This window comes from Curcuma longa, chromosome 5 (assembly GCF_044706935.1).
Source record: "Curcuma longa cultivar G26 ecotype Majalengka, Jawa Barat chromosome 5, ITB_CL_G26_1.1, whole genome shotgun sequence".
Classification (NCBI taxonomy): domain Eukaryota; kingdom Viridiplantae; phylum Streptophyta; class Magnoliopsida; order Zingiberales; family Zingiberaceae; genus Curcuma; species Curcuma longa.
In genome coordinates this window covers 8,971,263-8,993,452 of record NC_133865.1, presented here as the reverse complement: position 1 = coordinate 8,993,452, position 22,190 = coordinate 8,971,263, and the positions used below count along the sequence as shown (strand labels likewise).

Sequence of the window (22,190 nt, the reverse complement as noted above, 5' to 3'; positions counted from 1 at the left end):
GGGAATTGCATTCAAGATGCGAACTGCACAATAGTATTTGCCATGTAAACAAAACTTAATCCGAATTTTTCATCATCAAATCCACCCAAAAAAAGTATAATTAGTTCAACAAAATATGAAAAAAGAATGAAAATAAAGAAGAGTTCATCCCATATAGTTAGTCAATTACCCTTCCAATCAGAGCAGAGGAAAGAATGGATGGCCTGTTGGAACTTCAACCACACAATAGCATTGTCGTGCAATACGATACTGACACGTGACCTCGTAATTGGGAAACAACGGTTTCAACCTGTTTCGTGATCCCTGCGGACCGGGATCCTGCGTCACTTCCGGCTCGGCCGCCCTACGACCGGCGACGCGGCGGCTGGGACTCCGCCGCCGAGCGCGATGGCGGCGGACTCGACGTGGGTGAGGAGGTACTCGTAGATCTTCTTCCTCAGCCGTTCGATCGTCTCGGGCGGCACGCCGCTGGTGCCGCCTCGGGGTACTTCGTCGTCCGCTGCGTCCCCTTCAGTCTCGGCCACACAAGCTTCCCTCTGCCGACGGTCGATCGCCTCCAGCCAGTCGTTCACCTTCTTGAGTTGGGACAGCATCGAGGCCACCTGCTCGCCGGCAGATGGCCCTGGCGCGACCGCGTCGGCGTCGAGGAACCGTTCCGCGAACGCCAGGAACCACGACTGCGCTTCCTCCCTCAGCGCCCGCGCCAGCTCCGTCCCTTCCTCCAGGCCTCCGCCGCGCTCCCACTCCAGCGGCGGCGGCGGCGGCGATGACAGCGCAGGCCCCCGTGCCTTCCCCTTGCCAGCAGACGCCAACGCCGGCGACGACCTTGATTTTAACTGAGGTGCCGGTCCGGCCTTGGACGTCGTCGTCGTCGTTGAGGCGGCGGTCCTCGACGGACCCTCGAGCACGACCGCCGTAGCCAGTGAGGCCGTCGAGGGGTGCTTGTGGGTGTACAGCGAGAGGGGGGACAGGTCGGTGGCGAGGGCAGCGCTGACCCAGCAGGAGGCGCGGCGGCGGTTGTTGGCGGCAACTTTCAGTGCTTCTTCCGGGATTGGGCCGGAGGCCACCGGCAATGCGTCCGAGGAGGTTCCTGCAGCGGAATGGGAGATGCACTTGGAAATGGAGTCGGCGACGGAGGTGGCACGGGAGAGGGAGGAGTTGAAGGCGAGGAACTGCTCCACCGCCGGCTGCGGGTTGTCCTCCTTTGCATTAGCACTCATCTCTGCGTACATGCTGCATGGTGGAATCAAGTTACACGTGAACTTCAAATTTTATATATACAACAATAACAACAATCAAATCGAAGAATCCATTAATAAAAAGCAATATTGAGTAATTGAATGATTAAATGGGCATTAACTTTCCCGAGTAGTTACCTCAAGCAACGAATCAAGCTCTCGGCGGCAGAAGCTTCTTGGATAGCATCGACAGCAACCCGTTGTGCCGCATCCCTGTGCTTCAGAAGCTCCTAAAACAATTTCAATAATCCATTGGTTGAGTCACTACTGTTTTAAACAATCAGTAAGAAATCGACCAACAATATATTGAACCGCAGGTATTGTAAGCAAAAGTTTTTGAGAAAGTGAAACACAGTAGATAACAACTATCCGGATCATTTGTAGAAGGTAGATGATGAAAATAAATAAATAAATAGCAATGATGTTACTATACCTTCCCTTGTTTCGCTAGAGATGATGGAAGCGATTGCCATGAAACACTACCATCTGTCCATGTTCTGTTGGTAGGAACAACCTTCACCAAGTTACCAAGACTTAGACTGGTACTTGTCTCCGAAGACCTCTTCAAAACAGAAGGCCTCTGTTTAGCAGTTTTATCAGGATCCTCAGCGGGAACATTTGCAATGACTTTTGTCGAAGGAGTATGAATCTTAACATCCTCCTTAGGCAATGGTTTTTCATTCTTTGATGATTTCTGTGAAGGAGCCTGGAAACCAGAACCTATAATAAGCTAAGATACCAAAAAGAAGTATAATTCTTTAGTCTATCTATTCCATTATGAATTTGCTGGTATGGAAGCAACATTCCTTTGACATATCTTCTCTTATTAATGTTTCAGGTCGACTGTTGAAGCAGTGCACCTATTGCTATTGATATTTTCACACAATATTTGTGCATTCTTATATCTTGTCTAAATTGCATTTGAAAGACTTGCTCTTACTATTTCATTGCCTAATCAAGATTACCTGTTTACAGAAATTGAGATCTTATGATAAATCAACACCAAATTTCCTACCAATAACATATGCACAGGAATATTGGTAACAAAAGCAATAAATCCTGATATTAGATTAATTATTTAGAAGGCAAAGAGCAGTAACATATAGATGACCAATTTAGATGAAGTTAGATATTGAACTCACAGAAGTGCTTCTAGATTCGGATTTTGTAGTAGGTTTGGCACTTTTTGAGATAGAATGATCTCTTCCCTTTGTGTCCAGATTCCCTTCCCAGCTCTTTCTCAAAGCCTTGGGTCCCAATTCAATGGTTGGCACCAAATTTCCCAAGAAATTGCCAGAAGTAGACTTCCTGCCAGATGTTGCTTTCAGCATAGTAGCTGCTTTCTCAAACAGACTCACCCGTGATGATGCTGGCTTCTCTACTCCTTTAGCTTTTGCATGCTTCTTAATCTCACTAGAGAACTTTTCAAAAGATGCAGGCAAGGAATAGACACTAGTCGGAGATGAAGGTATTGACCTTGAGTTCATTGATCTTGATCCCACACTTGGGGAGTCCTTGTCCATTTTGCCAGCAGAAGCTAGTTTTGGAAGCGAGGTGCTTGATCTACTAAGAGAATTCCTTTTCTTTTCCACCTCCTGTGTTTTGATAGTCAACTTAGAGATCCCCAATTTGGCCTTTTCATTGTCTGAAGGCGTGTTGTTATTACTTTTTGAGTCGTTCGATGGCTTCAGTTTCTCTGTATTAAGAAAACCAAGAGAACTGGTAGCAACAAGATCCTCAGGATTCCCGATGCAAGGATGGCGACCAGGAAGTGGCTTCACACCCTTAAGAATGGGACACGGAGAGCCAGCCTCAAGGCGGTCAACGTAGATGAATTGGCCAAGCTGGATCTTGTCACTTGAGATAAGATCATTATTCTCATCAGGCAGGGAAACAAATGTCGCATGAGAAGAATCAGAGACCTTGAGATAAAAGCCTTGGCTGGTGAAGAGATCACTTCCAGCAAGTGCAGGGACAATACTAACAACCTGCAGGAGGGTGGAACGATGCTCTCCGGCAATCTTCACATCAGTATTCATATGCTGCAAGAGTTTGATAAGGACTCCGGGGACTAACGAAGCCATCTGCTGTAGTTCCAAAGCACATTACTCTACCAAGAAATTTTTTTGTGACAGAAACTTTAATACACAATAATTTGGCATCTTAATATCAATAGAAATCGCTCCTAGCTTCCAGGTCAATCTTATCGGAATTAGGGAACATGCAGATTCCATTTACATACAGAAAAATTTTAGTTTTTTTTTGTTTCATGATGTTAAACGAAGGAAATCGTTTTGCTCAATCTTGACTTCTTTAACTAACAGATGCTCCCACAGAAAACTAAAAAAGAAGTGTAGATTTGAGGTTCAGCAGGATCACCTTTTCCAGGTCACTGCCGTTCGGATCCACTAAATTTCATCGACGAGAAAGCTCACCGAGCAAACCCCCTTGCCGGCGGTCGATCGCGAGTGAGATCGAGTTCCGGATGCGGGCGAGTAGAAAGTCTCCTGCAGCAACAACAAATCCTCACAAGTCAATAGACATTGAAGACGAAAAAAAAGGGGGGTGGGTGGAAACCTACTTTTCTTTCACTTCACTGATCCGAAAAAGGGGAGCCAAAAAAAAAAAAAACCGACCTTTGTTCGACGGCGCCTCCTTTCTTTCCGATTACTCTCTAGGTTTTCGGCTGGAGAAGAGAAGAGCCGAGATCTCAAGAGCGCACGGATCCCACGACGCACAGTGATGGAAGCGGAGGTCCTACATCCAGACACACACCGCGACACGCCGAAAGGAAGAAGGATCCTTTTCGAGCGGAAGCAGCAGACTGCCCCCTCCCCTGCCGAACCCCGAAGAATCCAAATCACAATGATCGATCACATCCCCGAACGAGCAAGCGGGAACAGCGGCGAAGCAGCGACCTCTTCCGAAATGGGCATCTCCCTTCTCTCTCTGTTCATGTGCAGAGAGCTGCGTAATAATAAATCTGAAGACTGACGCGAATAGAAGATTATCTGAAACTCAATTATTCTTATTATTAATATAAAAATAATTTTTAAAAAATAAATTGAGAGAGAGAGATGCATGTATTAAAGATGTCGGTACTCGATGGAGTGTAGTCCATTCTCGTTGAGTAGGTGAGATTACCGCAAGAGACGGTCTTATGCACTGTACGAATCGCCGTGCGTTGAATAGTGAGATACTGTTGCGGTGAACTTACGGGGATGCTTCCATGTGCTGTGGCGTCCGTACTTGGACTTTGGACCCAACTACCATCTTTTTTATATTTTATTTTATTTTATTTTATTTTCTCTTTTTGGGTTTTTTATTTTTTATTTAAATGAGGTGGAAGAGCAAGGGCACGTGCTGAGCACGTTGCCCACGCTGGACGATCAATTTTAGTTTAGGCTTTATATTTACTCGAAATTTCAGATACAATATCACAACTTTCAAGATAGTTATGCATATATTTTTTTATAAAAATAAATGTATAGATTGCTGAACATGCTACAGCTAGAATGTGTTTTTACTGCGATGGAAGAGATGCACAAAATTTTAGTGAGGAGAGACGTTTACATTTACATGCAGATAAACTGCAAGCATCTAACTAAGCTTGGACTTGTGATGCATCATCAGCTTTATCTTGACTGGAAGCCTTCACCTTGGCAAGATATGACCGGGCGATCTCCAACATATGTGCTGCTTCTTTCTTGTACTGCTCAAAGAATGAGTAAGTGAAAATAGGAAAAAGAAAAATTAGCAAATAAGACAGTAGTAGGAAGTTTACCAACGAGAAGAACTAAAAGAAAGTGTTATTCCTGTAGATGTATGTTTTCAACGCCAGGTATGTATCATAAATGCACAACAAATTCACACTAAACAGGAATGTTGGCTGCCTCCACTAGGATGAAGCCTCACCACCTCATAAGTTATGTGCATTGTGCAAGAAACAAAAAGATATTCAAGGAATATATAGCCTATGAGGCTTATTGTCAGACCTGTTCTTATTTTAGTTTGTTAGTTTCTTGTTATTTCAGATTTCTATCATATGTTTTTTTGGCCATTCACTCTAAAACCTCTTATCTTAATATACAGATGTAGTGGATGGATGCAGTTTGTTCAGGTTGAAGGAGTAGTTGTTAAAATAATAACATTGAAAATGAAACTAAAAAGCATGATAGGAGAACATGCCTCATCGACTGCTCCCGACTTGATCTTGGACTGCATGATGCACCATTTCTTGAAATGTGCACCTGTACAAGAAACCAAAAGTTTTAGCTGTTGAAGCAAGAGAAGAATACAAGAGGAAGGTAGAAAGATAATTAAGCAACGAACGAAATGATATTTGTGAATTATCAACTTACCAACTTGGATCTCCAATTGACAGGATGACTCTGAGATTGTTGTCAATGTCCACTTGCAGTGTACCTGAAATAACAAAACATTTCTGAGCTACCTCCAATACTTCAAACATATAGCTGTGTTTGATTTTTCATTTTCGATAAAAAGAAAAAAATTGAATGAACAGTTGACCACAGGAATTAGATGCTAAGATTAGATCAAACGAAGCTAAAATGAACATTTTGATTTTTCATAAGAAGATTGTTGCCGACATTAGATCAATTCATCCAAGATTTAAAGTTTCAATATTATGCTAATTTTAGTATCAGCCTGAGGAGTACCATCTCGAAGCAGGTATGTGCCGATACTCAGCTCATGAGCTCGGGTATAACATCCAATTTAACAGTAAATTATGTCAGCTTAATATCTTAGTCAACTATACAACTTCACAAAATTCAATTTTCACATGTTATATAAATAAATATCTATCCATAGTCTCGGCTTAATCTCATGGAGTCTCATCACTATTCTCCTATGTTTCTATGTCATCTACACCTAGTCTCAATAAATTGGCAATATTTCTACTTTGTCCACCCACTTCTTCAGTCTCCTCTGATGAGAATGCAAGATTCATCATCGGCGGAGTGAGAATATGAGGGAACTGAGTTTGATAGTGGCATTAAGGAAATCTCCATATGCACAGTGCCACTTTTTCCCCTGGGTAATTTGTGAGTAGATGACCAATTGACAAGATTTGAGCTTCATTTCTCTTGTGGAAAGGTATGTTTTGCCTGTGTCGACCCAAACGGAACAAGATTTCAAACTATGAATTAACTACCAACCCAGAAAAGCCATATACAATATCGATAAGCATCAGTATGGTAGTTCAATACTTCACTGTCAATTTAAAATAGGATGGCCTCCATTAAACAAAAGAATACTTTCTCTACGAACCAATTCTACTAAATTTCTGAGTGTAAGTACATACCTCAAAGCAAGAACCAAATGGGACATCATGTGCCTGTTGGACAGTCTCGAAGACCTGATAATTTAAAATATTCAAGAAAAGATTGCATTGAATGACACAAGAGAGAAAGAAGTCAAGTTACTGTCAAAAGAATCCAAAATTTACAGAATCATACATACCAGAATTCTCTTGTCAGAGGAAAGAACAGCATGTTGCCACTCTGTCATGGCTGTGTCTGGAGGACACATAGGACTATGGCATAACGATCTAAAGGTTATTTCTCTGACTTGACCATTGTATTCATCAGCAACATGCCACTGACCAAACTATAAAAAGAAAGACTGTTACATTTTGAAAGAAAAATAATAGACGAGAAATAAACCTCTCTAAGAATGACAACATGAGAACATGAAAATTGGAAGTTAAATTTAGATTAATATTTTAGAAGAGAAAAAAAGTGATCACGCATCATCTAATATTAACTTTTGGCATAGACTCTTATATCCCATGCTTGCAGAAATAGACACTAGGCCAGAATACAGGAAATAATTTTATTACTATGACTACAATAGAATATTGAATGATCATAATCAAGCAATACAATGATAATTTAAATTTTAAGGTTTTCAATTATCATTTTCTATTTTATTTTTTCTCATCTCTTGTAAAACTCTTATCACTTGAGTATAATAAAGCTAGGTATAAAGTAGCATTTTGATCTCTAGATAGAATGGTATGGTTTTGGACCTTCGTACTATGTCATTTTGATATTTTGCACACTCTTAAAGATACTGCGATGAATTTAAATGAGTTATAATTTTATTATATTTAATTTACATCTAAATATAAGTTTATAGCAATTAAAAAATCAATTAATTAAAATTTTAAAGCAATATTTTTTAAAATATAGCATTCATATCAACTAATATCTATATCTTTCTACAAAATGAATTATGTTGGGTTTTGGTCCCTAATTAAATCCAAAAGTTTGAAATCTCATTCTAAGTAGGAAGCAAGGGTTTTGGTCCTCAATCAAAACTAGACGTATAAGTTGTGTTGGGTGTTGGCATCAACGGATGCATCAAGAACCAATCCTAGGCAACAGAGGAAGGCATCCAATGTCAATGGCTGTGTCGAGCAATAATCCTAGGTGGTAGCAAAGGGCACCCGATGTTGGTGACTGTGTTGAGCAATAACCCTAGGTAAAGTCACATACCTTGAGAATTGATCAAAAGTCTTGCCATTGTCATGACAAGCCTTGTGTTGTTGCGACATGTCGCCTCATGGGGGGCAATCATAGCATCATCGTCATCATGGACCCCAGGAAATCCTTGCATTGTTGTCTCCCTCACATAAAGTCATAACATCATAATGATTTTGTTTTGTGGTCTCAAAGAGTTTTGCATGTCAATCAACATGCAAAACAAATCAATTAACCCTATGAGTCCCAATAATCATATTGAATAATTCTCCTAAGATAGTTTATATTTTGGGTTGGTTCTTCCACATGTCCATTAATGTATCTTGATTAACTACTGAAATTGCACTTGATTGGCTCAAATTAGAATAGGTCTAAGATAATGATTCATCTAGGTACCTAAGCTCTAATGTGATGGATCCCCATATAACGCACCCAAACTGCAGCAAGAACACTAAGTGTATGGTGAAACTTCAAAATAAATCTCAATTGGACTCTACTAAATAGACAGATAATCATGTCCATTGACAGTGGCCTCTAATTGGCCTAGAATGATGATCATTGTAGATAGCATGTGTAACTTTATTATTATGTCCATGGCTCAAGTGTTGGAGTTGAAGGAATATAAATTTCACTACCACCAATAAAACTCCACTATCATTATCCCTGTCATCAGTTGCACTACTGTTAACATAGCTACCAACACATCAAACTAGAAGTTTGCACACTTTAAATTGAGTTAGTCGCTCATTGATTGCATCAGGAGCATTATTCTTAATCACCATATTAAGAATGAGGTGGGGGGGGGGGGGGGGGGGGGGGGGACTTTGGGCATACATTTGCCACACTTTATTTTGCTGGAACTACTTTGGAGGCCAAAAGCACTTTGGGAAGTCATTCCCAAAGTCACTTAATTAGGCATAAAATGATATCTTTAAGGAGAAGTTCCAAAATTTAGATACTAGATGTAAGACAACTTGAAGGTGAACTGTCATTACTGAGAACAGAAGATACATTACTCTCATGCAATCATTGCACTGCAGTTATCATTTACAGTGAAAGGAAAATATATGAAGCTGTATAGCAAAATAATGTTTAGTCTTAGCTTAGTATTTTACCCTGCACCCTACCGAGTTTGAAAAAAGCTACATCTATAAGAATCCACCTATTCTCGTCAGGGTAAGGCAGTTCATACTTCATAACCATCCTTTCCCAGATCCCTAATTGCCATGAACCTCAAGGGACATATTCCATTTTTTATGTAGAGAATGGGAAAAAATGCTTATAATTAAATAGATTTATAGGTTACAAGGATGGGATACTCACATTCAGATTGGTATCTCTACGTGCTGACCGATATTCATCAATAAACTTTGAGTCATCACTCAGTAAGAGGGAAAAGAATTCCTCTGCAGTGCAAGGGAAAGTTTCCTGGTATAAAGCAGTAAGGGAAGTTACTGAGTTACTTTTTCATTTTTTGAAAGGATAAGTCAATGAAGGAAAGAGTAGAAGATATACATTCAAAATGCCAACTAGAACTTCTTCCTTGATGAAAGTTTGAAACTTTCCAGTCTCAACAACACTCTCTTTTGGAATGTTAATTTGTCTTGGACTACCTCTTATAGAGCTGCTGTGCGCCCGTAATGCAGATTGTGCCCATTCCTATCATATGAATAATAGTGCCAATATTGTTAAAGGGCATTGCATTCAACTAGAAACAAAAAGGAAAGAATAAAAATATAAGATATTATTGAAAACAATCAATGGAGTTTGCAAAATAGAAAGACGGAGTGCTAGAAGCAACAATTCCTAGAAAGAAAACAATTAGAATCTGACTTTAGAAAGTTTCTGTTAGCAACAATTGCTAATTCCCTATAGTTTTTATATAAGAACAAGTAATAAAAAATCTATCATGAGTTTATAACTGTCAAGCTTCATCTCTAAATTATTTGTTTAGAGCTATTCTTTCACAGAGAGTCGAAGAAACTCACACTTGTACACGAAACAGCTAAATCACAAAAATCCTAGGTAACTACAGATCATTCAGATTTTATTGGAGTTCAGATTGTTGCTGGTGACTGTTCTATCAAGTCCAAGCATCCAACCCAGATTGAGCTTTATATATTTTTCTCTTTGAAAAAATAAATTTTATGTAATATTGAAAATTTTATTTTAAATTCCAAAACTAATGTTCTAAAATTTTATTTTCAATCAGTAAAGATTTGGAAACCAATTTCAAAGAAAATATGTAAGCAATCGAAGGCCCGTAAAGTGGATTATTACTTTCAAGAATTAAAAAGTTATGCATCTTATTTAGAACCCTAACATGATTTTCATGAATTAAATAATATATTTTGGCACTCCATCAAGTTTTGGCCTATGGATGTACCAACTCCTAGCATGAGCCATAAAATGTATCATAATAGACATTAGAAATATTAGATGTACCTCTAAGCATCAAATATCAAGTATGAAAAAATAATATATGACTAAGTTTTGACCAATATTTAGTGTTGATCTATGTTATGATAATATATTCTAAATGACTGTGTATTAATAAAAAAATATTATTTTTGAAACATATACTAATAATATCATTTAGATGAAAAATATTGTGATATTATGGATAATTTAGTTTCTTCTGAAAATATGTGTAATTGAATTTGTTGTTATTATCTATCATAATAATTTCAAAATAACTCATGCAATATGCATTTAGGTAAACTTCTAGTATTAAATTGGCACCAGTATGCTTCATGCCTTATTTTTGATATCCTAAAATGATATTTGTGCATTGGACTTGTGCCAAGATAGTCCATTCTGGCAATCACATCAGAGAAGTACCAAGCATACAAAAATCGACAGCTCTTTCTTGATAGCTTATACTAACAGGAATTAGTTATCATTCAGTAAAAGCTAACAAACACAAACAAAAACCAGCAAATGAAAGTGAAGGTTATGCTGGTCTGCATGGACAAAAATTGTATTAGCATTAAATCCACAAAAAATAGAAAGTACCTTCTTCTCAGCTTCTATTGTTGCATGAAAGTTCTTAACTGCACGCTCTAAAGCGCGTAGTGTATGATTTCTGTTCCAAAATGATGCGAACATGTATTTGACTCTCCCTAAGTGGTAGAAATGGCTGGTGGTTAGATTTAAATTGGATCAATAAAGAAGTATAACCCATTGACACAAGTATAATTGGAGGTTCTGAAAGAATTTTATCTTAAATATAAGGAATAGTATATAGCATGGTAAGCAGTCAATCAGAAAAGGTAAAAGAAATCAGAACTGAATGAGTAATTAATAGACAACGAATTATCATGATAATATTAATCTTTCACCCAAATAAACAATGAGTGAATTAACAGAAAATGGAAATGTAATACATATTTGACATTGCTATCTACAGCTACAGCCATACATCAATCTATCTGCAATCATGATTCATTAACATAATTTTCTAATGCATAAGTTCTAACTTATAAATGATTCCCAGTAACATTTGTAATTCAAACATCAAGTGACAAGAAGAGTTTTTGTATGCAATGCAATAAGCCATTGCTAAAACCTGAATGCTACAAACGTGCAACTGGATAAGTAGTTTACGAGGAACCTTTCAGTTCTGTTAATTGAGGTGGATGTTGCCTTCTTGATTCCTCCTTCCTCTTAATCAGTACCATCAACACCACATCGTCACACCAATGAGGCACTGACACAGTCCTATTCTTATCAGGAATCAATACCCTGGCTTGCAACAGACTTTAATTTTGGTGCTAACAAAATTCCTCCATAGAAATTAGAAATCCTAATAATGTGTCTGACCTACTATATACCATTACCACCTCTTATTATAAGATTTGTGAAGCATGCAAGGTACAATTATATCTAAAAAATGATTCTCTCACCAATGTTAAGACAATTGGGATAAAAAAGGAACTACCATTAATTCCTTAAACTTAAGCATAGAGCTAGAAATGAACCACTAGTGGCAATTGTTCCTCTTATTCATTTACAAGGTGTATAACATTGCATAAAGTAAATATTTCATCAGTCTTTTGTGGCAAAATCACCGAGAAAGTTATATATTCATATGAAAAGATCAAGAGTAGGAAAAAAAAATACTCGAGCTCTCAAACTTAATAGTCATCACTCATTATCATATGCAATTATAAAGAAACAACTCTTGTGTAAACCAAAAGGCCAAGGCATGAAATATTTATGGAGGAAAGAAAGAAGAATCAATGCCCCTATATTTGATACCAACCATCTGGACTTCCTAAAGGCGGTACCCCTTGTCCACCAGCACCCACTTTGAGGACAATTGTAATTGCAGGGTTGATGACTGCATGTTGGCTTCGCCGTATCTGCATTACTAATAGAAAAGGCAATTGAACACATATACAAACTAAGATTAAAAAATAATATCATGTACCTCTTCAATGTCTCCAAAAGAAATGATGACCTATCAATGAAATTGAATTATAATTTAGTTAATGAGCATATAGAAACTTCTAAAAGCATGATGTATTGAAAGTTTGAAACTTCGATAACATCTTCAAGCTATATTAACAAGTTGAATGTTTCTATTCGTTATAACAAGATTGTCCAATATTAAAGTAAAATATAGGATCTAATCATGTAAAGCGAATTGGCAAGAGGTGGCCATCAAAATGCCTGAATACAACCAGATATCTGGATAAAAATGGCAAAATTCATGTTATCTACCAGACAAACCTATAAAACATGGCAGAAACAAATTGTGTACAAAGAATGGTATAAAATTTATAGAATAAATAACCTAACCTTCATTTGCTTAGAAAATACATTTGAGTGGAAGCAAATGTGCCATGCAGACACATACATGCGCCCATGGTACAGGAAAGACCTTTCAAGAGCACAAGAATAACTATGATCAACAACCTGATTGAAAAAGAATAATAATCAGCGACTCATTTTAATAGCACAGAGTCTGGATGAATCACTGGGGTATTTAATGAATTTAATCAAATCAAGGTTACCTCATCAGGAGGAAGCTCAAATATGGTCTGCAAGGGTCCTGGTTTTTGATGGACTAAGGTAGGCCCTTGATCCAAAGACAATCTTCTTCGGGCATCAACTCCAGGATAACCATTTAATGCTCTGAAGATCATTTTTGGGCAGGTAAGATAATATATCTTTCATATCTAGATAGCTATAGGAACAACTTCAGCGTCAGCCTAAAGATCATTAAGTTAACCGCATTTGAATAACCAATGTTCAAGGTTGTCAAATTGAGGTTCTTGCAAATTGCTTTGATGAATTTTTTTTGTAGTGAATTGTAAGATTTGATTAGGAAATGTAAGATATGTAGGAATTCTAACTTGACATAGTCCATCCCATATAATATAATAAAAGATACTATTAACAACATAGTATGATTAATGGAGCAAACTATATTTGCCTAGTCATTTGTATTAGACATGATTAAATTTGTCTATAAGAATGTGCCTCATACTATAAATGTTTTGGCACACCATAAATTTTTTGGCATAAAAAACTTCTGGATAGGATAATATTATAGAACATCAATTCTAAGCTTTCAAATATCACAATAACTGTAATTACTCTATGATTTACATTATTTCCAACTAATGACATTATTTCAAGAGAAGGTGGACAGGTGGTTAGGTGTCATGCACATATATGGATTTAACTGTGAAAGGTGAATTATTTGGGTGTTACTAAAAAGATTCATGAATACAGCATATCTGTCTTCAACAAGAAATAAGAAATTTGAAGATGTGGCACAAGTTGTGGGACTAGCATGAAATAAAACGCAACTAGATATTAGAACTTGATAAAATTCAACAATTAGAAGGAAAGAAGGAAGAGGAAGAAGAAGAGAAGAAGCTGAGGAAGAGGATGAGAATAGGAAGAAGACTCCTTGAGGCCTAGAGTTCAATCAGAAAATCCATCATCGATTGTAGCAACTCACTGAAGTCTTGCTCTAGGCTTGAACTATGAAGAAGTTTAACCAAGTGTGTGAGTGTGAAACCTCATGAACTATGAACATGGGATTAAGAATTTGTTTTCTCATTAGATGGTCTTGTAACTTTAATTACAGTGTGGAGGATTTGAGTTTTGGTTAGTATGGTTTGTCTTGGTTAGTTTGGCTTGTCTATTAGTTGGTATAATGACAATAAGATGTGAATCCCAAATATTTAAGATTGGCATCAACTTTTATGTTTCTTTATTAAATAATTTTAGTTGTTGAAAGAATGTATGACTAGGCAATGTTAATTGTGATGTTTATTAATGGGCTACCGGCTACCTAACATCTCTTCATATTTTGTAATGTTATTTTAGTCTCCTGCAATTGTTAATGATATGGATATTCGATCATTTACTTATTCTCTTTTTGTTAGCCTTGAATCTAGCTATTATAGTGCTTATTTTGATATTTGCTATGTACTTTTAGTCTCTTGTTATTGCTAATTGTTAGCCTTAACCTTAGCTATAATTGTACTAATTTTGATATTGGTTTTATGTTAAGACTTATAGTTGATCTTTCCTGTCTGTGGTTAGCAACTTGCAATTTAATTAGAGAATAGATAGTTAAAGCAGGCTTGTTAGTTGCACTCTTTGCTTACACTTTGTCAGCATGCAGAATACCGTAGTAAGGCTGCACCCAAAATCATACTCAGGTTGAATCCTAGTTCGCACTTAATAATATGGTGTGTTTGACACCTGGATTCAAAACCATGTGAGATATTCATACTTGAGTGCACATATCATTGAAAAAAATATTATTTCAGTACTTGTTTCAATTGGGATCATCATGGGGGATTATACTAGTATGGGAGAATTTTATTTTATTATTTGAGTGCCCAAATCAATGAAAGAAACTTTTTGATCCAACATGAAAACTCACATTGTTTTAAGTACACAAGTGTTAATAAGGCACAAAGACTACCCATTGCTTTACAAAAGCCCTTCCATGAGCACAATTATCATATAATACAATTTTCTTGCATCACCCCTAAAACTTAAATTAGCGTTTATTCTCATAAGACAAGTCCAAGTACTCATTCAGTATAGCCATAGAAGACCAACTTAAGTTTATTGTGTATAGCTTTAATACAAGTGGTCATCAATTGAATTGGTCTTGAGATATACACTTCCTTTTACCAAAAAATATAAGTGATAAATCCTGTCTTACCTCCATAGTGCTAGCAACATATCCAATAATAATGGTAAGTATATGAGACCCTTCAAGGTGAAAGTATGTTGATGCTCTTACAAGATGATAGTAGTAATCTCATGACTAAAAACTAATTGCACTCGCATGCCTGAGAGCCCCCATAAATACTAGGTAGCATATCAAATCCTCATGGCAACTAACATCCAATGGCTTGTTTCCAACAATTCAACCTACGTACTTATTAGACATCATCGTGTATATATATGTTAGATCATCTGCTGCTAAACCTAGAATGTACTAATTGTACTGCCGATGTCGGTCTAAGAATCACTATTACCAAGCACCTTTCAATAGCATTGTCTCATGCTTTAGAATTGTCTCACATTTATCTTAATATATCACTGAAGCAACAATGCTATTGGTACCTTTTATTATAATCTACCAATTACACACAAGATAACAACATCATAAATAAAAGTAATTTCATTCATTAAATATGTTACTGCATTTTGCATTTATTAAATATGTAACTACATTTTTCATTTATTAAATATGTAACTATATTTTACAGTGATTTTTTTTTACAATCTTATTATTTCTAGCCAAACCAATCTTATTATCAATAATAGTTCTACCCAACCTACATATGATGTTGCATGTGTTTTCAAAGGGATAGGTTCAAATACTAGTGTCAAGCCTTCGCTGATGTGTAAAACAAAATATCATATTGACACTATGCTCAGGCTTCAAAAACCAAAAGTGGCATAAGTAAAGATTCCTGCATTTTCCAAAACTATGAACAACAATAACTACGAAGCCTTATCCCACTAGGTGGCAATGGCTAGATTTTCCAGAACTATGAACAGAGGAAATAAAAACAAAGATTAAGGAAAGATAACATAAAGGAATAAATAACCTGGAAGAATGTGGTGACAGCTTTTGTGTTTTGATATGGAGACAAACCTGGGGAGAAAATTATTTCAATTGAAGCTGTTGCCTGTTGATACACTGATAATAAATGATATGGAGCATTTACAAAAACGAAAGATAGAACATTACCTGTCCTGATGTGCTATCCAGTGTATACCATATTGCACCAGTATGGCCTTCACTTTCAACCGGAATAGTGACAGAACCAAGAACTGTGCTTTTCCAAATAATATCCCAGTCATATATTGTTACATTAATCTGCAGCGATCATTAGATGCATAGACATCAAAACAGTTTCACTGAGTACAAAATGGCAATGCCTATCGTATCATTTTGCAAAAAGAAACCAAGCTATTTTTGGACTGAGCTTCGCCTTTTTATGTTCATGAGGGCAAAGCATAATATAACAATCCTAAAGAACTGCAACAGTGGCAGAAGCAGAGTGAACAAAAGTGTAATGATTATCTAACACAAGTGAAAAACAGGGCTGTAAACTTCACGATCCCATACAGATCGACCATAATTAGAAATTAAGAGAACCACTAATAATGACATTGATTAAACAGATATAGTGGATTGCTGAATATACAACTAATTATAAAGTTTAAAATTTGCTACAGATCAACCAAAATTAGAAAGTATGTGAAAGAGATGTATATCAATGACTGTCCATGAGAAATACAAATCAATATGCAATAGACAATTACACATGCAATATCAATGTTAGTTCGCTTCAGTTGGAGCTAGTATGTGAATTCTTCCACAACAAAAAACTACAGTGAGTGAATTATTACAAGTTAATATAAATTGTAAACTTTCTTTTAGATTCTTTTGAAACTTGCAGAGAGAAAACAAAAAAATTTCATTCTGGAAGGGATTTTGTATTCCATTTTGACCAACCAATCTACAATAATAAGTTCAGAAGCCGAATTAATAAAGTAGGAATCCACATAGTTTGTCTCCATTTAATAATGTATTCACTGGTTCTGACAAGAAGATTCCCAAGATACTCTGTGGATATAAGAGTATCAAGCAAGATGTCCTGGTAGGTCTATGATGTTTGCGTCAAGCTATTGGCAGAAAGTTGAATACGGACTGCTTGTGCTGAATGGAGAGGCAGACAATTGAAGAAGCCGAGAAAGGTGGTGACCCAGAGAGATGGCCAACAAAGCCTACTTCCAAAAAGAGTTGAGCACTCCATTATTATCAAGTGGCAGATGAGACTGACCCTAAAAAGGTGAGAACCATCAATACCAATATAATAATTGAGACTGACCAGAAAAAAGATATCTTGCCGACCAAATACCCTCAACAATTCCAAATCAAACCAAGCTGAATATGGAAAATGAATTGGAAGAAAGCCCAATGAGGATAGAGATGGCTGGAAGAAGATGAGGATGACTATGAAGTTGGACCACAATCAATGTTGGCGAGACTAGCTCTTGTAGAGGCCAAAAGTAAAGGATGATGATGCCTGAGGATTTGCTACAGTGGTGATGTTGCAAATAGTGAATCTTGCTCTGAAGTTGGTTGCAGATCCACTGACCAGAATCAGGGAAGGTTAATGTTTCTCTTGGAAATGAAGGCATGAAGATCACCAGAAGGGTAGTGGCTAAAGAGAGCTGAAAGGAGAATATGATCCCTGAATCAGACATTAAGGGTAGCAGCATTCCTAGTGAATTGAGCAAACAAATGGTTCACATATTGGTCATCTCTCATATCAACGAATACCATCCATATTGAGTGACACAAAAAGGTTTTAAATTATTAAATATCCTATCCTCTATGTGGGAAACCACAATGGTTATATACTTATATGTAATCCATAAGGGAAGGTGAGATAAATTAAGCAAAAAGGTACAATGTTCATAGATTCAAGAGTCAATCGACATTGATCCTCATGGTCAAAACATATTGTTCCAATTTGGCACATGTAAATATCACTATGTAGTCAACACAATTCTGGAGGTACCAACCAAGACAGGGCTTGTCTTGGTCGATGCTTTTAAAACACTGTAAAAAGAGATAGAAGGGAAAGAGGGGAAGCACCAGCAGCAACAACAAAGAAACAAAGTGCGGCACTAGGTTAGAAAAAAGATATATCTATATTTAATTTAGATTTGGAAATTTACGGAGTTGACCTAACTTACTAAGATGCTTGTTATATTTTTATGAGTTATTGTTTAAAAATGTTAATTCTAACTTTCTAATTGTAATGGCTTATAGGCTTATATTCAGAAGCAACCAAGCTAAGTGGAAAAAAATTGGAATAGCACAATACAAAACCAACACGGAACAATACAAATCCAAAACTATACCATTTCGGCTAGAAATTGAAACTTTAGCAAAAAAAAACATACTTTAAATCTTGATAACAACAACAACAAGCTATAGTTTTAAAAAATAAGAAAGGCTTTTATAGGTTCCTATTAGTGTTCATAATGGATTTCAATTTTTGCGCTAATATAAAGTATAAAACTTCAAAAAAATAAATTAAAAAGAACAATAACCTGAACAGGAAGCCTATCGGCAAAAAAGTTAAATTCTTCTCCCCAAATTGGATTTCTTGTGCCAGGAACCATGGAACTACATGAAATGATACATGGAGAATGAAATCAGGAAAAAGACAGAGTCATAATACAAGAGCACTAGAACAAATTATTTTCTAACACTGGTTAAAAGAAAACAATCAAAAAGCAAACAACTTTTGTTAACATTCAACTTTAGTCTGCCTGTAACTATAAGTATGTAGTATCAAAGGTCCACAGCCCTAAACCAGGGACCAAACATAAATAGAAAAAAGCACTATGGATATCTTGAATGGCAACTACCCATGGATGATAAGATGGCATGTCTGCATTTTAATAATATACTTGGGAGCTCATTTCTCTTTGTTCTAACAAATGTAGGTGGTTAAGACATCAAAGACTCACCTGAAGTCATTGCAGTTTAACTGAGGGTCTAATTGGTGACTAAAGGATACATTCAAATTTATATAGTAAATTACTTTGACACGAAGTCTCCTATAGTTAAGGCTGCTTTAGTGTGATTTTTTCTCATTTGGCAGTTATATTGTTTTTCTTTATGGGGATCTTATAGACGAGGTGTACAAGGATAGGGCTACAGTTAAACCAATTTAACTCTAGGCTTAACAATTAAAGACGAGGATTTCCAGAAATCCTTCCAAAATCAGAAATCTTGTAAAGATGGCTAAACTCCATCACTAGTCAGGCAAAATCAAAGAAATCAAGAATTTTGTCTGGTTCTGTGTAACTGAACTGAGCATCTACACACTTTGGTATAAACATGAATTACATGATAGCTTTCTTGTTTCTTTTAGGGTATCAAATTTCAATGAGAGGGTAAGAATTTAAGATCCATACTCATTGAGAAAGCAAAGTAACCACAAGCTATGCAGCTGAACGTATCTAAAATCCAGATGAGCTCAATCAGAGAAATCAGAACTTTCTGATTCCTATTTGATAAATACATGATCTTTAAGAATTTTTCCTTCAGTATGGCTCATGATTTTTCATGTATATATTATGATCATTACATCTTGGAACTGCAATTCTACATACCCAAACAAATCTCAAGATAATTTTAAAATGAAATGTCAAGCTTCAAAATTATAAAGAGCAAACACACCTAAATAGCTTTTGCTCTCCACATGTAATTATTGCATAAGGATCGGAAGTTCCATTCAAGTTTGCACCAATAAGATTCTTTGCAGCCAATAGTTCTATCTGAATTATATAAGCATCCATATAAAAACAAAAGGAAATAATACTGCATAAAGCGGAATACAAATATCCATAATAGGTCAAATGGAAGAAAGCAATTTATTAGAAAACTGGAAAAGAATGATTTCATCCTTAACAAAATACCTTAACAACATATGCGGAAGTAACTTGAGTATCGTGTTTGATCAGGCTCATCTACAAAATAAGTAGGCAAGTGCATGTCAAGTAAACAAAAGATACTGCACCAAAGCAACTGATTAAACCCAAGAAATTTTCTCTTTTGCAAACATATGAAGAGACAAAGGAATGAAAAGTTAGCCCTGAAAGTGTCATAATGATAAACTAAAAAAAATACTTAAAAAACCAACCTCGTAAACAAAATGACAGAAATTTGATCTAAAAGTAATCCAATTGAGCAAAAAGAGAAGCAGAAAATATTTGAAGGTATTATGAAGATTATTAGGATCTAAGAACCAAATCATGTCCTACGAGTACACAGCAGAAAGAACTACACTAAGAAGATACCATAATCCCCCAACAGTTTGACTTGGCTATATGGATCAATTCATGTGTGAATTTCATAGGATAATTGTCTACCTTCAAAACCAAGAAATTTTTTCCCGACATTCCCTTGAGACTATTGTTTGTATTTAATGTGAAGAATACTCAAGACTCAGGATTTTGTGAGTTAAAACCTTCTTACTATATCACTTAGTAGGTACCTAATTTATACAAGAGATGATACACACTTTACAAGAAAGAGACTCTTCGGTTCCTACGATACAAGTAAATACTATTAACTCCTAGTTTCCAACAGAGACTCTTCGGTTCCCATGATACACATAATACTATCAACTCCTAGTTTCCAACATTTAAAATTGAACAATTTCATATCTAGCCAAGCTTATGCAGAAGTGTTATATAATTTAGACACAGCCTAGATAACTCATGGGTGATTCAACTTCTTTCTCTTGCATCAGCCAAATCCTTAAATCCAGCCCAAGAGCCTTCAAGATATCTCCAAAGATGCACTAATTCTATTTTATTTAATATTATAATTTTCATCACAACCAAATCAAATAGTTGATATGGATTTTAATAGTGATATAGAATTAGAGTTCAATAACAGGTTAGCCAACTCTGAATAGTTAAGACTCATGGCTTGTTGTTATGATTATGATTTGCATCAGTCAATATTTACAAAATGCAAATACTTGTAAGAAGTGTTAGGTTAATTTTCATCACAACCACTTCAAAATTTAATTTTACAAACTAGCATCCTAAATCTTGCATATATGTCATTCATAAATCTCTCTTAATAATTGTAATTGGCAATATTACCCTTTAGCACTCATCAGTATACTAAGTACCTTTGAATTTGATGGCTATCGGTATTATATTAAATCTTCTGAAATATTTTTTTTTATACACATTTTTTTTTGAATGCCAGATGAACAATAAAAAAAAGACTACGAAAATGAAATACAAAGTGAGTAGAGAATGTGATAAAAGAAACGGAACTAAATAATTATCAAGATTATATGGTGATAAAACTATAACCAAACATCATTAATACGAGTTAAGTTTAAATCAGTGGCATTTATGAGACATTTATAGATATGAAAGGACACACTATTTCAAAATTGTAAAAGGCTATTCTAAGCGATCGTGCTAAAAAAACAAACTAATACGCCCAACAGCCGTGTAAACAAAGTCCAAATTCCAAACTCACAAGTAACACCAAGGAAAAACCCCTAAAAATCAGTTTGTTCCGTCAAACCTTCTCTTTGACGTCCGCCGGACGCAGGGACGGTTCCCCGACAGCCAGGGAGGGTTCTTCCCCGGAGGACGGCCGGTCATCCTCGCCTGCAGCGCAGGCAGAGAACAGCCTCTCCAAAAGGGTGAAGAAAGCGATGACCACCAACGCCGTGGCGAATGAAACTTGAATCTCCCAGTACGAGGGGAAGAGAGCGCCGACGGAGGATCCAAGCATGGGCGCCGCTTCAGCTACCCGAGACGGGGGCAAGAGCGTGGGGGGGGGGGGGGGGGGGGGGGGGGGGGGGGGTCGGCCGATGGCTCCTGCGCCGACGAGGAGACGAAGCGGAGACCGAGGAAGCGGAAGAGGAAGAGGAAGAGGAAGAGGAGTTGGTTGGAGGGAGACGGCGAGGGAGCGGCGGCGTTAAATTGAAGTGGTGGTGGGGCCCGTCGAACAAGAGGAAAGAACGTCGCGGGGTTGAAAACGTGGCAGTGGAATTACCGAAACGCCCCGGCAGAGGGCGAGGAAATCACGACTATGCCATCATTCGGCATTGACCGACGTGGCGACGAAGGTAACGAACCCGACACGGCACGCGGCCGAGCAACCTCCTTGCGTTGACTGAGACCCAGTTCGGCGGTAACGACTGTGGGGTCCACATGACTACCAGTTTACGCGATCGATAAATTTTATCGAGAAAAAAAAAATTTATAAAAAATTTATAGAAAAAATTCGAGAAATGGATCGTGACAACGTCATAAATTTATACTTTTTTCATAGAAATATATATATTTATTTATTTGATTTGATTTGAAAGGATATATGACACCGTGTGTT

At 36.9% G+C, this 22,190-nt stretch overlaps 2 protein-coding genes across 4 annotated transcripts; both read right to left on the bottom strand.

Moving 5' to 3' along the window:
* Window positions 1–45: 45 nt before the first annotated feature.
* LOC141829578 (uncharacterized) lies at window positions 46–4,173 on the bottom strand. Of its 3 annotated transcripts, none has more exons than XM_074717087.1 (6): window positions 3,875–4,173; window positions 3,618–3,745; window positions 2,381–3,348; window positions 1,672–1,944; window positions 1,377–1,468; window positions 46–1,233 (listed from the first exon to the last, which is right to left on the bottom strand). In XM_074717087.1, the coding sequence occupies exons 3-6, from the start codon at window positions 3,320–3,322 to the stop codon at window positions 324–326; spliced, it is 2,217 nt and encodes a 738-aa protein (XP_074573188.1). In that variant the 5' UTR covers window positions 3,323–3,348; window positions 3,618–3,745; window positions 3,875–4,173; the 3' UTR covers window positions 46–323. The 3 variants fall into 3 exon arrangements, with proteins under 3 accessions (XP_074573188.1, XP_074573187.1, XP_074573186.1); XM_074717086.1 differs by having other exon boundaries at window positions 2,381–3,325; XM_074717085.1 differs by having other exon boundaries at window positions 2,381–3,322.
* Window positions 4,174–4,738: 565 nt separating this feature from the next.
* LOC141829233 (BAG-associated GRAM protein 1) lies at window positions 4,739–21,622 on the bottom strand. Its single transcript, XM_074716655.1, has 18 exons — window positions 21,378–21,622; window positions 19,742–19,792; window positions 19,503–19,600; window positions 18,365–18,440; window positions 15,984–16,112; window positions 15,841–15,887; window positions 12,763–12,883; window positions 12,548–12,664; window positions 12,177–12,206; window positions 12,009–12,108; window positions 10,760–10,866; window positions 9,260–9,403; window positions 9,068–9,172; window positions 6,723–6,869; window positions 6,565–6,618; window positions 5,600–5,663; window positions 5,427–5,488; window positions 4,739–4,950 (listed from the first exon to the last, which is right to left on the bottom strand). The coding sequence occupies exons 1-18, from the start codon at window positions 21,588–21,590 to the stop codon at window positions 4,843–4,845; spliced, it is 1,773 nt and encodes a 590-aa protein (XP_074572756.1). The 5' UTR covers window positions 21,591–21,622; the 3' UTR covers window positions 4,739–4,842.
* Window positions 21,623–22,190: the final 568 nt, after the last annotated feature.